The 16,129-nt window shown below is 34.1% G+C and overlaps 1 protein-coding gene across 1 annotated transcript in view; it reads left to right on the forward strand.

Moving 5' to 3' along the window:
- Positions 1 to 504: 504 nt before the first annotated feature.
- LOC145690488 (aurora kinase A-like) overlaps positions 505 to 16,129 on the forward strand; it is a 58,596-nt gene continuing 42,971 nt past the window's right edge. Inside the window, exons 1-3 of the mRNA XM_081765411.1 lie at positions 505 to 638; positions 12,263 to 12,347; positions 15,515 to 15,692. Of these exons, the coding sequence (XP_081621537.1) occupies positions 15,526 to 15,692 (167 nt within the window). The 5' untranslated portion in view covers positions 505 to 638; positions 12,263 to 12,347; positions 15,515 to 15,525. The remainder of the gene's footprint in view (positions 639 to 12,262; positions 12,348 to 15,514; positions 15,693 to 16,129) is intronic.

Here is a 16,129-nt window from a genome sequence, read left to right on the forward strand (position 1 = left end):
TTTTTGCTTCAAAATGATAAAAATTTTCCGACTCATAAAAAGTTCTTCAATTTTTCCATATAAGACAGAAAATATTTCGATTCATTAAAAATTGTTTCACTTGTACCTACATAGTAATGAAAATTGTCTGAGCCATGAAAATTTTCAGATTCTTTAATACGATTTTTCAATTTTTAACATTTCTATTCATGAATTCAACCAATTTTGATTGCTGAGAAATTGTTACTTGATTACTGATATTTTTTTAGAACGGAAAATTTTCCGGAAAAATATAGCGGAAAATTTTCCGGAAAATTTTCTAAAATGGAAAATTTTCCGCTGAAAATTTTCCACCTCACATCACTATTGGGACCTATGTCGTAATAATTTGAGGCAATAGAACGCTAAATCTGCGTTTTGGTTTGCGAAAATCAGTATAGCAGTTATTATTGATTTATGCATGTTTTGTGTTGCTTTACGCTACGCAATATTTGTGAAGACTGGTACTGAATGTGGCCTTAATTCATTTTGAGAGAGGTACTTGGCAACACTATTAGTCGTTAGCCAATAGTAAATGAGTAACATCTTTTTAAATGGTGTAATGAAGGTTGTTTTCAGGGCGTACAAGGAAGCCAAGTTTTTATTGGGGATATACATAGGTAGTCTAAATATAAATCTGTTTCTTTCTAGATTTAGTTATTGCGTTTAAAAATTCAATATCTATTGTGTGTGTGTACATACCCATGATATATAATTAGTTTTGATAGATATTTGTTACCTACCACGCACCTCAACAGCTGGCTTTGAGATGAGGTTATTTTACTAATGTTACTTGCAAATTCCTAGTGCTTTTTACTAAATATATTCTAAAGAAACAAATGGTGAACTTTACAATACCTGCTCCAGTTGCGTTCTCTACGAATACTCGAGACATTACAGTCATTAATTTTATCGAAATGGATTCAAACTTTCCTAACCCGACCCTACCCTATGCTGCTATACCCTTTTAAAGTAGTCCTACTTATTATTTGCAGCTGCAGTATGTATTGTAAAGTTTACCCACAAAGAAATATAAGTAAACTTGGAATGTATAACAAAATACTGAGTGCAGATAGTCTAATATATTATCTATTGTGTTACAGTGTAAAAAAAATATATTTTAGCTTTAATATGACTAATTTATTATTTTTTTTTTTTTTCGTACACGGAATTGATTACGAAATATCTGCTTGCTAAGCTAAGATTAAGTTCCAAAGTTGGTTGTCCGTTTGTAGAAAGTTTTTGAAAATATACTGAGAAGAAATGGGTAATTTGTTCGTTTGTGTGCTTGATAGTGTGTAAGGAGAGCGATACTTCTGTCTGTTTTCTCGGGTTTACTGCTGTATCGCCAGACCAATTTTAGAAAATTTACGAGGTAGATTGGAGAATTTATTTTAGTTTGTGAGTAAGAGTGAGTGAAAGCCAGGTTAGGAGAATAGTTGAAGTTAAGAAAGTACTTTTGTAGTTAGTTGTTTTAATAATTGTTTAGAAATGGGAGGGCAAAATTAGTGAAAAACCTACTACAACTGATTATACTATGAATCCTAATTTAACACATGAATCCATAAAAGTAGGTGAAAATGCTGATCCCCCCCCCCCAAAGCTAAACAATAGCCAAAACACTTTATATGTCATAAAATGCATGGCTTAAATGTTCTATACTTTACTTTACTTAATTTCGATATTTTACTTTACTTCGAAAAAATTGTGTACGATATTTTCTCAACGCTATCATATCATTTTTCCTTAAATGCTGTTTTTCACTAACTTTGGCCCCACATTTCTAAACAAAAAGCAGTGTTTTTACACTACCCTAATTTATGCTTATGCCCACCGCTGCTGACGCGCCTGCTCCATACGGACGACCCCCCTCGCTAAACGCTCGGACCTCCCTGCTGCGCTCCTGCTCTGACTCGCTTAGATAGCATTCGTGCTTGTTAGTGGGCTCCTAGCACAAATTGCTTTATGTTTCATGCGCTAGTTTTTATGCTATACGGTACGTCCACACTGTATTTCGAACAATAATCACTACCAAGTGATCCAGGGTCACGACCTAGTATTTTGAGGTAGGAACTAATAATATTCCCTTTTTTAGAGATTTACCGATACTACTTTTTCACCGATATCGATGCTGAAGAGGCCGATACTTTTGGACACATTTCTTATATGTTGTTAGGGATTTTCAGAATACTGAAATGATCAAAATTATAATAAGGTATATTAGATATAAGGCCAATTTTGACATACAAAGACATAAAGCAGAACTTCATCTTAGATTCCACACACAAAAATATATTTCCCCTAAATTTAATCCTAAACAACGAAAATCTAAGAAGAGATTTGGTCAGTGGCCACCGGTCACTATTTGGTACCAAAACGTTCAGCGTTCTCGTAGACATTGATCAACACCAATATCATCTCTCTATGACTTCCAGTTCCCAAGATATTGGCAAAAAAAAAAAAGTTCCTATTTCGAGAGACTTAAGAAACCATATCTGGTAACCGTAAGTCATAGAGAGATGATTTTGGTGTCCGCAATACCTAAGAGAATGGTGAACATTTTGTTAACAAATAGTAACCGGTTTCGACTGGTTATATATTCATTTTCAATATATATACGGTGATAAAAATCAGTGTTGCCAACAACCTCTGAAGAAAATAGGCTAGATGGTCTTCAAAAACAAGCTTTTTTTACACAAAAAATGGCTCGATTTTGAACTGTGACCCTATAACCTACATTGTAGATTTTAAACACCCTTTTTGTGTGTAGGATTATAAGTGGGTTATAGTAAAATACAACAGATTTCATTTTAAATCGTCCAGGCAAGACACAATTGGTCCCCATCATAGTCTCAGATTTCATTAATATTTTTTATACGGGATCTACATGCAATATCATTACACCCATATTTTGTCTTTTTGCTGAAAAAAAATCACCGATATACAGCCCTCCCAAATGGCGGCCCTCCTCTCGGATTGCTCGAAAAACTGAAAAAACATGTCAAATTAAAAATTTTATTGTAGAGAAACCAATGTACTTAGTAACATAAAAGCATTAGTAGAAAGAATATAAGGTAGTGTGTTTCGGTGGAAGGGAAAAATTTGTCTGTTGGTCCATAGGTATCGTGCAATTCACTCACAATGTTGCCAACTTTTGTGAAAATTTTACTAAATTCAAACATTTTTATTTCCGTTCTCACGATTCATATCAGCCTCTGCTTCTAGCATCGAAATCTATTCGAGAAGGTCTCTTGAAAATATAAAGGACTTAAGTTTCTGATTACTGACATTTTGATTTTTGTACTTGGAATGCAAATATTTCCTATGGGTATTTATGTTTGTACACAAGGCGATTTGAAAAGGAGTATGAAAGTTTTGAGAGTTGAATCCTGACATCAAATCAAGTAGAAAAGTTCGTATAAACATGAGTCGAATTCCGCTTCGTTTTCGAGTTACAGTGTTTTCAACTCGGGATCCAAAATCGGCTCTCGACAATGCAAAATAATATATACTTTTTCCATCAAATCAGAAACTGCGTTAAAGTTATGATGAAATTCAATAAGTTGCTTTCTATGAATATGATGATTTTTACGTACGTTGCAATTCGGTTGACAGTGTTGCCAACTTGGTAGAACTTTTGTTTCCAAATGATATTACGTAGTTTTTATTTGATATTTGGTATTCATTACTGATTGTAAACATCACATGAAGCACAATTTTCCCCATGTCACCACAGTTTTCGAAAACTTACATGTATTTCATTAAAATGTTTTATCTCGTGTATTATTGATAGTTTGAAACGTTGAGTGTGAATTTCACTTCATGTTTACTATCATTAGTAAAACTGAAATGTCGAATAAAATTACGTCTGTGTAATTTATAATAATAATAATAAAAAGAAGAAGAAGAAAAAGAACATTTATTTTTTTATTATTGCACAACCTCTTGTAACTCTACACATCATGTTCGAACTTGTTCAAGAAGTTCTGCTGCAACCACTAAACAGTTTGTTACGTGATTCGGTGTCCTCAACATTGTCTTAGTGTTCTCTGGAACCATGAAAATTGTTTTCACGGGTAACATGACATGACAGTGCACTAATTACAGTGTTTGTGTGAATAACAATGGACAAGTCGTATTACAGTAAGGACCATATTAAATGTGTTGATTATGCTAAAAGGCATAAGAGGATTGCGTACAGAAAGAATTCTCGACTAACATTTCATCTTGCGGTAAAATATATGTATTGCGTACAGCGTGTCTCCAAACGTACTATTAGGGGGGGAGGATTATTTGTGTCCTGTACCCAAGGCGATTTGAAACGCAGTATGAAAAATTTTGAGAGGTGAATCCTTCACCGTAGTCTAGGTTTCACCGATAACGGCCTTTTTAAAGACAACACATTTATGTTTAGTACGTTAACTGGTTAAGGGTTTCCAAAGCTACATTCAGAGGAACAAATTCTTCATCTTGGTGGTGCATCCTTTTACACAAATAATAATCCTCTCCTAATACTACGTTTTGGCAGGCACGCTGTACGCAATACATATATTTTACCGCAAGATAATTTTTTTGTCGAAAATCCTTTCTGTGCACAATCCTCTTATGCCTTTTAGGATAATCAACATTTAAAGAGTTCTTACTGTGATAGGACTTCTCCATTGTTATGCACACAAACACTGTAATTAATGCACTACAATGTCATTGTTACCAGTGAAAATTATTTTCATGCTTCCAGAGAACACTTGGACGGTGTTCACGACACCGAATCACGTAATGAACTGTCTCGTGGTTGCCGTTACACCTTGTCCAGCAGATATCACTTCGCTTCTTGAACAAGTTCGAACTTGATGCGTAGAGATACGAGAGGTTCTGCTATAATTAAAAAAATAAATTATATTATTATTATTATTATTACAACAACTTACACAGACGTAATTTTATTCGACATTTCAGTTTTACTAATGATAGTAAACATGAAGTGAAATTCACATTCAATTTTGCAAACTATTAATACCTGTACCCTAACGAGATAAAACCTTTTAATGAAATACATGTAAGTTTTCGAAAACTGTGGTGATGTGGGGAAAATTATGCTTCATGTGATGTTTACAATCATTAATGATTACCAAATATCAATAAAAACCACGTAGTGTTGTTTGGAAACAAATAAATGTTCTACCAAGTTGATAGGAATTTTTCTACTTGATTTGATGTCAGGATTCAACTCTCAAAATTTTCATACTCCCTTTCAAATTTCCTTGTGTACAGGACATAAATGCCCATAGGAAATATTCACATTCCAAGTACAAAAATCGAAATTTCAATAATTAATTGCGAACGTTAGGAGGTGAAGTCGCATGAAAGGTTGACGAATATTAAATACTTGGGTACTTCTCCAATTATTGTAAGAAATTCAGATTTTTAAAAGGTGTTTTTTGAAAAAATGGTGGCCAAGACTGGCGTCTTAATGAAAGTTTCAGCTTTTCATCATAGGATGTAACAATCAGAAACTTAAGTCCTTTACATTTTCAAGAGACCTTATCGAGTAGATTTCCATGCTAGAAGCAGTTTGATGTGGGTCGTGAGAACGGAAATAAAAAATGTTTGATGTTTGCAAAATTTTCACAAAAGTTGGCAACATTGTGAGTGAATTGCGCGATTCCTATTGGACCAACTGACAAATTTTTCCCTTCTACCGAAACACACTACCTTATACTCTTCCTACTAATGCTTTTATGTTACTAAGTACACTGGTTTCTCTACAATAAAACTTTTAATTTGACATGTTTTTCAGTTTTTCGAGCAATCCGAGAGGAGGGCTGCCATTTGGGAAGTCAACTTTGGCTTTCGGAAAATGGCCAAGTTTTTATGGCAGTAACGGGTCACCATGAACTAACTTCATGCTTCCCCCAAAATCGAACTGCTGCAATTCAAAGTGTAGATTTAAGAAATCTGCAAAAAGGAACTTTTGTTACATACATATATGTATGGTAACCAGTGGTGCGTAGCAGAAATATGAATAAATCATGAATTACGTGAAGTTGAAGTGCTGTTTATGCTTCCACATGGACCTTCAGCAGGGTACAGGTTTCCAGAAGAGCATAAGAGAAGTGAAAATAAGTGTTTTGTGACTATCGACAATGTGCTACGCAGGGGAGAATCCAGGACGGACTTCTGGGGGGTAGGGGAGGTTTGTAATACTGCTACTTAGAGCTAGTTTTAAGAGCTCCATACTCTAGGATAGGTTTTATTTATATATAAAATAAGGAAGTTTCTTCTCGGAGGGCAGTCGTCCCCTTAGATCCACTCCTGGATGAGTTGTGAGTGAACCAACACCTATTGGAGCACCTGCACGGTTACATGCTATTAGCGAAGAAGACACCAACCAAGCAAATGATTGATCCATGTAAAAAAAATTAAGAAAATAAAAGATCAGTGAAATTTTGTTTCCGAAGACCATTTTAAATAAGTGAACTTGAAATTTGTATGTTTCGTAATCGTAATTTCCACCTCAGATTATTTCGGTTTAAGAAAACGGAGGATAAGGGGGAGGCTCATTTTACTATTTCAGAGAGCCTTTTTGATCAAAATAATAATAATAATAAACAGTCAAGAAAACCTTTTATTCTTCATTTAATGAATGTGAACCACGAACATCATCAAATCATTGCACTTTTATTGTTCCCAGTGTTTCTAACTGTGACATCAAAATTAGCGAAACTTCGCTAACTTTAAAAGGCTGCAGTTAATTCATGAAGCATTGGTCGAGAATGGTATTTGGTGTGTTTATTATTCATGTAAAGTTGAACCATCTGACAAAATTTCAGAATTTTAAAAGATGTGTTTTCGAGAAAATGGCGATTTTTGAAAATTTTACAATTTCTCGAAGTTTTTGCGACAAAACGGTTGCACTCAGAATCGATACATTTTTTTTTTTTTTTTTCGGAAAGCGGGTAACTAGGTCTTACCAACCGTGAAAACAGAATTCGAACCGGAAGTGCTCGAAAAAAATTCGCAAATTTCGACTTCTCCGATAAATTCACGTTCATTTGTTAATTTATGTACAAAAAGATACGCATGCGCAAACCAAAGTATAATAAAATATAGTTTATTTATATCCCTATGTTCATACCACAACAAGAATTATAACTCTACCTGTCTCCATACCCGAATGGTGAGGCTCCGAAGTTGACCATTTTCCATGTCTTCTACAGCTTACAAATTGTACTCCCCGTCTTTGATGGCCCATTACTTGCCGGGAAATTTTTTTTCGACAAAAAAAATATGGGTCTCTTAAAAACATGTCTAGTTGCTATAAAAAGTTTCAACAATATCTGAGATGGTGATGGTACAATTTTATATTTTTTTGCCTGAGTTGAAATGGAAGGCACCTAAATTAATCATTGTTAAAAGGATGATACGTATGTTTTGTTGACGTAATAACACATATCCCCCTTTAACAACGACCAATCATTTAAATTTGTACTAAGAAATTAGCCCTTACTCATCTAAAGCACATCTGGTAATAAGGATGAGATGTTTCCAACAATTGCACACATCCAACAGATGTATCAAAGAAAGCGGTACCGGAATTGGTCACTTTCAGTCAACTACTTCCAGTATACAGCACTTAATAAAATTTCCGGAGGTGAGATGTTCCCATACATGCAACATACATATATCAATCAACTCAACTTGATAATAATAAATGGTCGATACCGGAATCGTGGACAGGTTCGGCTTGCTAAATCCACTGGCCAACTTTCAAGATACCTTTTCTATTCCAGAGCAACTAGAGTAGTGACCTTAGACGCACCACAACCACCATCATCAAGAAGATGAAACATTTATACAGAATCTGTTCAAGAGAGGGTTATAACCATATTTAGTCAAAAATGGAACTCATTGTTCAGCATATTGCACATTTCGCAAAATGTTTCTGTTCATTTTAATGTTATGTTTATGCTTTAAGGTTATATATACGGTATATTTGCCGTTACGCATGTTCAATACAATATAAATTATTTTTGATGTTCTTGCCTCGCCCTATCATCAATGCATCATAAACGAAACTTATATATTTTCACCAAGGATCACAAATACTACTTTTTGATTTTTTTTATTCATTAAGACAAAGGGCTTTTAAATTATACAGGGTGTTAATGAACCATACCGACAAACTGTAAGAGATGATTCCTTACATCAAAATAAGAGAAAAAGTTCATATGGACCTGTGTATAGTTTCAGAGCTAGGGCAGTCCAAAATTGCGAAAAAGCCCAATTTTAACAGATCCTATTTCGAATTCCAGAAACTGGATGGTGGTCCTTATCAGCGTAAAGGAAGTCACTCATACGCAATCCAAAAATGCATATTTCATTAATGTTTAGTGGGTATACAGAGTATTCCATACATGGTTTAATTCCTAGACATGCCATCAACCGAATTTTGAGATATGCTCTGACTTTATGATTGGTCAAAAGTAGGCAAATGATAAGCCTTGATTGCAATGAACACAGAATCCTTTGGCGCGATGTCGAAAGTGTTAAGGATCGTCAGCAGCACGGTCTCGCGTACTCGGGAAAATAGATGCTGCAGAGTTTTCTTTCACGCTTATAAGTAAAAAAAAAAAAAAAAAAAAAAAAAAACGTGAAATATACCGTGACGAAATACATCGCATCACACATTATTCCGAACACAAAAAGAAACATGAAGCTGCCGGTTCCTAACACTTCGACTTCCCTCCGAAGCATTGATGTCAAGGCTTGTCTTCTGCCTACTCTGGGCCCTGCTTGAAATCAGGGTATATCTGAAAACTCCATTGAGAGCATATCTGAGAATTACACCTGTAGGAAATATCCTGTATACCTATTGAAAATTGTCGAAATATGCACTTTTGGATTATGTATCCGTGGCTTCCTTTACGGTGATAAGGATTACCATCTACAGTTTCTGAAATTCGAAATAGAGCCTGTTGAAATTTGGCTTTTTCGCGATTTTGGACAGCCCTAGCTCTGAAACTATGCACTTTTCGCCATAGGTCCATATGAACTTTTTCTCTTATTTTGATGTGAGGAATCACTTCTTACAGTTTGTTGGTATAGTTCATTAACACCTTGTATATCTTGTAAAGCTTGAAACGTACTCTTTTCATCCGTGGCAAGAAAAATAAGATTTAAGAGGGTACGGTTGAGATATCCCCCTCCCACTCCAAGATCCAAAAATTGCGTCTATGAAATTTTACCCAAATTTGCAAGTGCATATCTTTGGATGTAGCTAGACAGTGGCAATTGAATTTAATTCGCACATCAATATCATAGATGAGAATCATGTTTCCAAGGTTTTATTGAATTGGTACATTCACAACGTACTTACGGTATGTTTAGTGTGAACTTCCTAATTTGCGCAATTTTTTTTCTTTTCCCAAGTTTCAAGAATCGTATTTATAGTGACGTATGTTTAAACGGCTAATCAGAATCAGCGTCAAAAGTTGTCCAAGTGTACAAAAGACCAGATCTTTGTGTACTGCAACTTTCAAAAACGCTGAGCAAACTTAAGACCTTAGCACGCGGAGCGAAGCTTAGTGGCCTCTCTTTGAAGGACGATATCAGTGCAATCAAAGAAGATATTCAACTGACATTGGCACATAACTATCAAAGACTGTTTCCTTTCCACCAAGTTTCATTGATCGAGCTGGGACCCTTGGTTTCCTTGATGTGAAACTCCCCCCCCCCCCCCCCGCCTCTATAGTTCATAGCTAGGAGTTATTTTCTTCGTGATCATTCCAGAACGTTTTTTCCTATTCCATTTTGACTAATGTAACTTCCTTGCTGGTCCAAGAAAAATGCTTTTTGAATTTTTTATCAATGGTCATTCTTTCAGTTTACAGTTATAAGACTGCTGCGTGTTCGGCTGTTTAATAATACAGTATTATGTTATACTAAATATAGAAGTTGTGGTTGCACATAGTCAGTGTAACAACTTTTGTTTATCAGTGGTACGGTGGCTAAGTGGTAGAACGCTCATTTCAAGTGCGAGAGATCCCTGGTTTGATCTCTAGCCACACGAGTTTGTGATAGACAGCATCGTGTCCGTGAGTTAGGGCGCAAAATTTCAAAGTCAGACGCACTCGGAAATCCAACAGTGAGGTCGTCAGTATCTTTCACGTAGAAATTATGAGCGATTCCCACCACCACGGCCTTTGGTTTGACAAAGAAAGAGATTATATCAGAGCATAAAATTTCAAAACCTGACAATTAGATGCAGGATAATCAATTTTGAATTGGACAATTCACATACATATTAAAAATATCTTACCTTAAGGCAGAACCTTTCGATTGAGGGTGGGAATGGAGGGTTGAATTACAATGTTGTGAAGACTTAGTATTCTGCGTTTTCCCTCACTCAGTGACAATTATTTTCATGCGAAACTGAAACTACACAACCTTGTGAGTTTAGGCAGAAACCATTCCTACTGAACACTGATCTCCAGCTCTAAATTTCTAGTCACCAATAGCGACCGGAAATTTTATGCCCTGCCGTGAGTTTTCTCCGAATTCTTTCCGTTTCCTCCCACATTATTGCCTACCGTTATTTCATAATCATTTACTTAATTCGTTCGTCTCCTTTAGCGGAAAGTGTTTTAACGCCGGACGTGAAACATAATCTCACATCATTTTGTCCTTTGTTTATTGAAATGTTACTATGAAACTATTATAGTATAATAGCAAATTTCCGGTCGCCATTGGCGACCTGTATTGTAATTTGGTGATAGGTTTTCGGCCTTCACTTTGTCTTCGAATGTCGAAGGAAGAAAGAAATATGACCAAATAACTTAATGTAATTAATGTATGTCACCAATTCATTCAAGTGGATTAGTTAAATTCGGTTACATTAAGTTATAATAAACTTTTAATTTGTTCCTTTGTTGAAGGTTAGCTTCCCTTTTCAGCACCAAGGCTATACGAGATGTCGCCTACAGTTTAAGCTTTAATCCGAACCCCCCATAATACGTTCAAATTTCAATACTTTCCGACCGGAAATCGAACCTGGGACCACGTGTACCAATGCCGATAGACCAGCGGGTTTAAATACTTCTTTTCTATAAGAACTGAACGTAACCAGTGTGTAAACTCACCAACAGTGTGTTCTGCTTCCAATTATATTAGCCAATGATTTCATCGTTTTCTATATAAGTATCGAATTCGTTTCCTCTGACCGTTTTTCTGTATTACAATTGGAATTTAAAAATCGGCTACGACCAGCTACAGTATTGAGTTCGCATAGTTTGGAAATATACCGTGATTTCACAATGTGAAACAAAACAAACTTGTATTGTAGTTTCTTTTCCATAATTTGTTCCCGAAACAAACCTTTATTTATTTATTTATTTATTTATTTATTTTATTGTAACATTGTTCACCAGCGTGAAAATGTGCAGGTGGGTGTAGAATTGAGCTCGGATCTCCAGCTTACTCTGCTTGTGCATTAACTATTGCACTACCCAAAGTTGACATATATTTTCAATTTTGAGAATGGTTCTTGCGTTTTAGATCACGTGAGCTGCACCGTGACAAACATCGGATGTTGCTTGCACTTCTCAAATATTTTAAGAAGTTTAAACTAAATTTCTGTTTTACGAAACTTGTTCTAGATTTACACTAATAAGTTTACCACTTTCATCACTTGGAAATTTAGAACTTAGGTTAAATACCCAACACAGTAGGTTAAATTGTTTTGATGAGACTAGGAAATAGTCAGCAGTTTGATTTAGATTGGTGTGTTTTCTGTTCAACTGAGCAACTGGTTTCTAATAAATTGCTTTTTAAATTTAATTTGTTATACTATGATGTTGCTATTAATAGATTGAGTTCTAAATCAAATTATCTTTACTGGAGCGCAAAATTTATACGGCTCTCTGTTTTTATAAGTATTAAATGATTCTACTAATTACTGTTGCTTCAGTTGGATCTAATTCTATAATTTACCAACCATGTACCGAAAGGTTAGTTTTCCTTCTATAGTATTTTCGGTAATGTGTTTCATTACAATAAACTTCGCTCTTGTAGTTACGATTGTCATGTAATGTTGAGTATTTATCAAATTTGAATGGTGAATGTATGCGAATCCCTAGATGGGCAACATTGTAACTTCCAAAATTAATATATTAATGTGTTGAAAGATTTATTGAAGATTCTGTTTGGTCTTTTATATTTATTTATTTTTGTTTCTATTATCCACTAGGTTCAAGTTCTTGTTTGGCCAGTGAACCTGACCGAAACTTTCCAGGGTTTTCTTTAGCCACATCGGACATACTCGGATAGTTTTCGTAAGTATTGGTGTATTCTGTTTTAATTCATCGGAACCTTTGTTCCTTAAGGAACTCTTGTCCTTAAGAATTATCAAATTAGGAAATTATTCTGTCAGAAGTATAAAGATAAAAATTATTATCGATGATCATTACTTTCGGTGTTATGAAATATTAATTATATTTTTATTATTATTATTCACGATCATTAAGATGCAACGTGTTAAACTTGAAATTTAATTTAGTCTTAAACCATTAAATACGTCTTAGAACGTAAAAACTTCTTAGAGTACTGGTAACCAGAACTTCTGTATCATGTTTAGTGATTTCAGAAGTGTTAAAAAATATCAGTGCACTGTAACAACCGTCAGCCTTTTTTGTGTGTCCTGGAATTTCTATTCTGTTGATTACTTTTCTGATATTGTTTCAACAACCAATCCTTTCGCGATCATCCGCCAGACACTAATTGAAGCACGTTGGATTATAAACCGTGTTCATTGTTGGAGTGTGTAGTTGTATCCCTTCGCCATTTCCATTGAAGTGAAGTGGAAAACCAGCGATTTGTGACGAGATTTTATAATGACGTAATACACGACTATTGAAGTTTCTCGTTAATTTATCTTCTGCTAATGGTGTAGGAAGATAATAGCATTTATTGTTTCCGTGTTTGGGTTTTGATATTTAGGAATAAATGGAAAGCGTATTAAATGATTTATTAAATTCTAAAACTGGATCTATTTTCTGTTGATGCACCCACCTTGTATGTTGCAATTTGGTTGCTGTGGCCAAACCACATGGGTTTGTTTTGTTGGGAATCCCTCTGATAGTGAACACGATTTTAAGATTTTTATATGCTATTTCTTACTCCTCTTCTAGAAAAAGTACTAATACCAGGTTACTGTTTTAACTGTTTGTGATGACCTACACATACCAGTTCTTCACTTGAAGATGGCAGTTATATACGAATATACATAAAGCAATATAAGTCGCAAGTCTTCTCTCACACACTATTTCAAGTACCAAATTTCAGATCTGAATCCAGTAGCCAGAGTAAAATTTGGCTGCTTTTTTTGAAAGCAAACAAAGAGCAAATGTCTATTCTCAAACTAAAATATTTGGTTGTCAATGTTGGTTCCAAACTAAGATATTTGGTTGGAATTACTGATTAATAGAGACCGGAAGTTTAGGCATTAAAAACATGGAAAATAGGCACTAAAATAACTTGAAATAATAAAGATAAATACTCAATACAATTTAAAAATTAATTCAAGTCATAATAATGTTCAAAGAATATGGAAGTATACCTGTTTGTTCACGTAGAAAAACGAAGTTTGACGTGTATTCCATGCATATTTGGTAAATACATTCTATACAGCACTTTATTACTACACACAGCGGTCCAGTTTTACAGCATTTTATCTGTACACATAGCAGTCCAAAGTTTTACGACATCTTATTATTACAAACAGCACTTTTTCTCAGAAGAGGCAAAATCCTTTCTTGAAATATAAGTACTAAATTATATATTTTCACAGTAGTCTTATTTTGAAGAAAATGCATAGAATAGGCAACATTAGACACTAAAATAATTTTTAGGCAGGAACGGGTGAAATAGGCAAAATAAAATTGCCTTAAATTGAAAGTATAATACTCCATATAAACTTTAAAACTCCATTTTTGATCATAACTTTAATATTAAAGAATAGGCACTTTGCCTAACATCCGGTCTCTACTGATTAGAAACTCCGCGTCCTGTACTATTTACAAAGTAAAATATTTCACTTTATTTGAATTGACATTTAATGCATACACGCACTTCTTCAGTTTGTAGCTTCTGATCATACCCGAAAAACTGACTTCCCGATACACTTTTAAAATTGTTGAAACTGGTATTTTTTAATGTAGCTTTATCTCGATTCCTGTTGAGGTTGCGTTCATCCAAATTTAACTTTGGATTTTTGTTCGTAATGTAACATTATTTCTTACTTGCTTATAGAACGTAAATGATCCTTCGTTTACATTATATTGTAATTTACTAGCATGCGTCGTGTTCTTGTAATATCCATGAATTCTGGTATGAACTAGATATTTCGGTTAGTTTTCACGAGCCCCCTTTATCTGTAGTAGGTAAATTATTTCATCTTATGAAGAAAAATTGGTCACATGTTAAGATGATGCAACACCAGTGAAAATAAATCAAAGAATTTGGTCTAAAAATACAACTACGTAACAGTAATAACAAGACTACTTTTAACGGGAACTACTATCAATATTTAAAAAAAAAAATAAATAAATAATAAAAAACAACTTACAAAAAGTTTTTTTGTTACTCTGTTATAACCACACAATGCCTCAGTTCGTACATACATTCGCCTATATTTTATATGCTACTCATAATACGATAATAACTTGTTTTACTTCACAATTCAAAATAACGTCTAACTATAATGGCGTTTCACACAATTATATATTATAAACATGTCCTAGACAACGAATACCATCACCATAGCAACGTACTAACAAAATATATCACTCAATCTACAAATATACTTACATTCTTTTTCTTATTCTTTCTTCTTTAATTTTCTGGCTAGTGTTTGTAAATATAGCACTTCTGCTCCTATTACTAAAGTAAATATGCAACGTACAATGTTATCGTTGTATTGTTACGTAGTGACGTCTTATGGTGAAAATGCATTTTAATTTAATTATTATTTCCGTTGGAGTTGCAGCATCTTAGCATATGACCAACTCGTCTTCATAAAATGAAATAAACTTACCTACTACCGGCGAAGGATAGTCATGAATTCTGTCCGAAATATCTAGTTCATACCAGAATTTATGGTGATTACAAGAAGCTGTTAGTGAATTAGAATATATAACATTTGCCTCTCTCTAATAATCTTGATTTCTAAGTTGTTTCGATGTGGTTAGATTGTTCGATAAGCTAGAAATCGCACCATTTTGATGCTTTATAACTTTTTAAAATTTAATTAATTATTTCTTTATTTCTTCAAAATACTTAATTAAACCATAGCTTTTCAGGCTGAGCGCTTTAAAATCACAGCATTTTCATGCTTGTTCTTTGTAAGCCTTGTTTTGATGAAGCTTTGCAGAAGCTCTTTATTTATTGTTGTAGAAATATCAAATGTAATTAAACCCTTACATATATTTCTTTATTTCTATAGTTATCTTCGAGATGTCGCACGCTTGTAAAGAAAACAGACCCCCTGCACCTACCCAGCGTGCTAGATCCTTATCTTCTACAATCAAACAACCTCAAAAGGCTACCAAAGATGTTGAAGTTTCTAAACCTTTTCCAAAATATGGAACTTCTGCTGCGACAAAGCAGGCTCAAAAGACAGGGTAAGTGTGTTTGTTTATTTTAGTTTTGCATGTAAACAGCATAATATTATATATTTAGCTAGTTTGTACAGAAATGTTTGATATCAGTTTTGGTTATTCATTAATTAATAATCGAACACAAACAATTAATGGAAAGAAAAAATAACGTTCACTTAATTTGTTTTGTAGTAAGACATCATCTATTAAATAAGTGCATAATAAGATCGATTCTCATACCGTTATAAAAACAAAAATGTTACGTTCTATGAAAGAGCAAAGGTAATTAGTTACTCAAAATTGTACAAGGAATATCAGTATGTTTTCGCATAGAAATAACCGAGCAATATCAATGAAATTTACTGGGTTTATTAATTTTCTACGTAATAACATAAGAGAGCAATAGAGTTTCCAAGCAATGAACTTACTTATGCTTGTTGTTATTGGTGGCTTGTCTGGCT

Source organism: Thermobia domestica, chromosome 7 (genome assembly GCF_964235325.1).
Source record: "Thermobia domestica chromosome 7, izTheDome1.hap1.1, whole genome shotgun sequence".
Lineage (NCBI taxonomy): Eukaryota > Metazoa > Arthropoda > Insecta > Zygentoma > Lepismatidae > Thermobia > Thermobia domestica.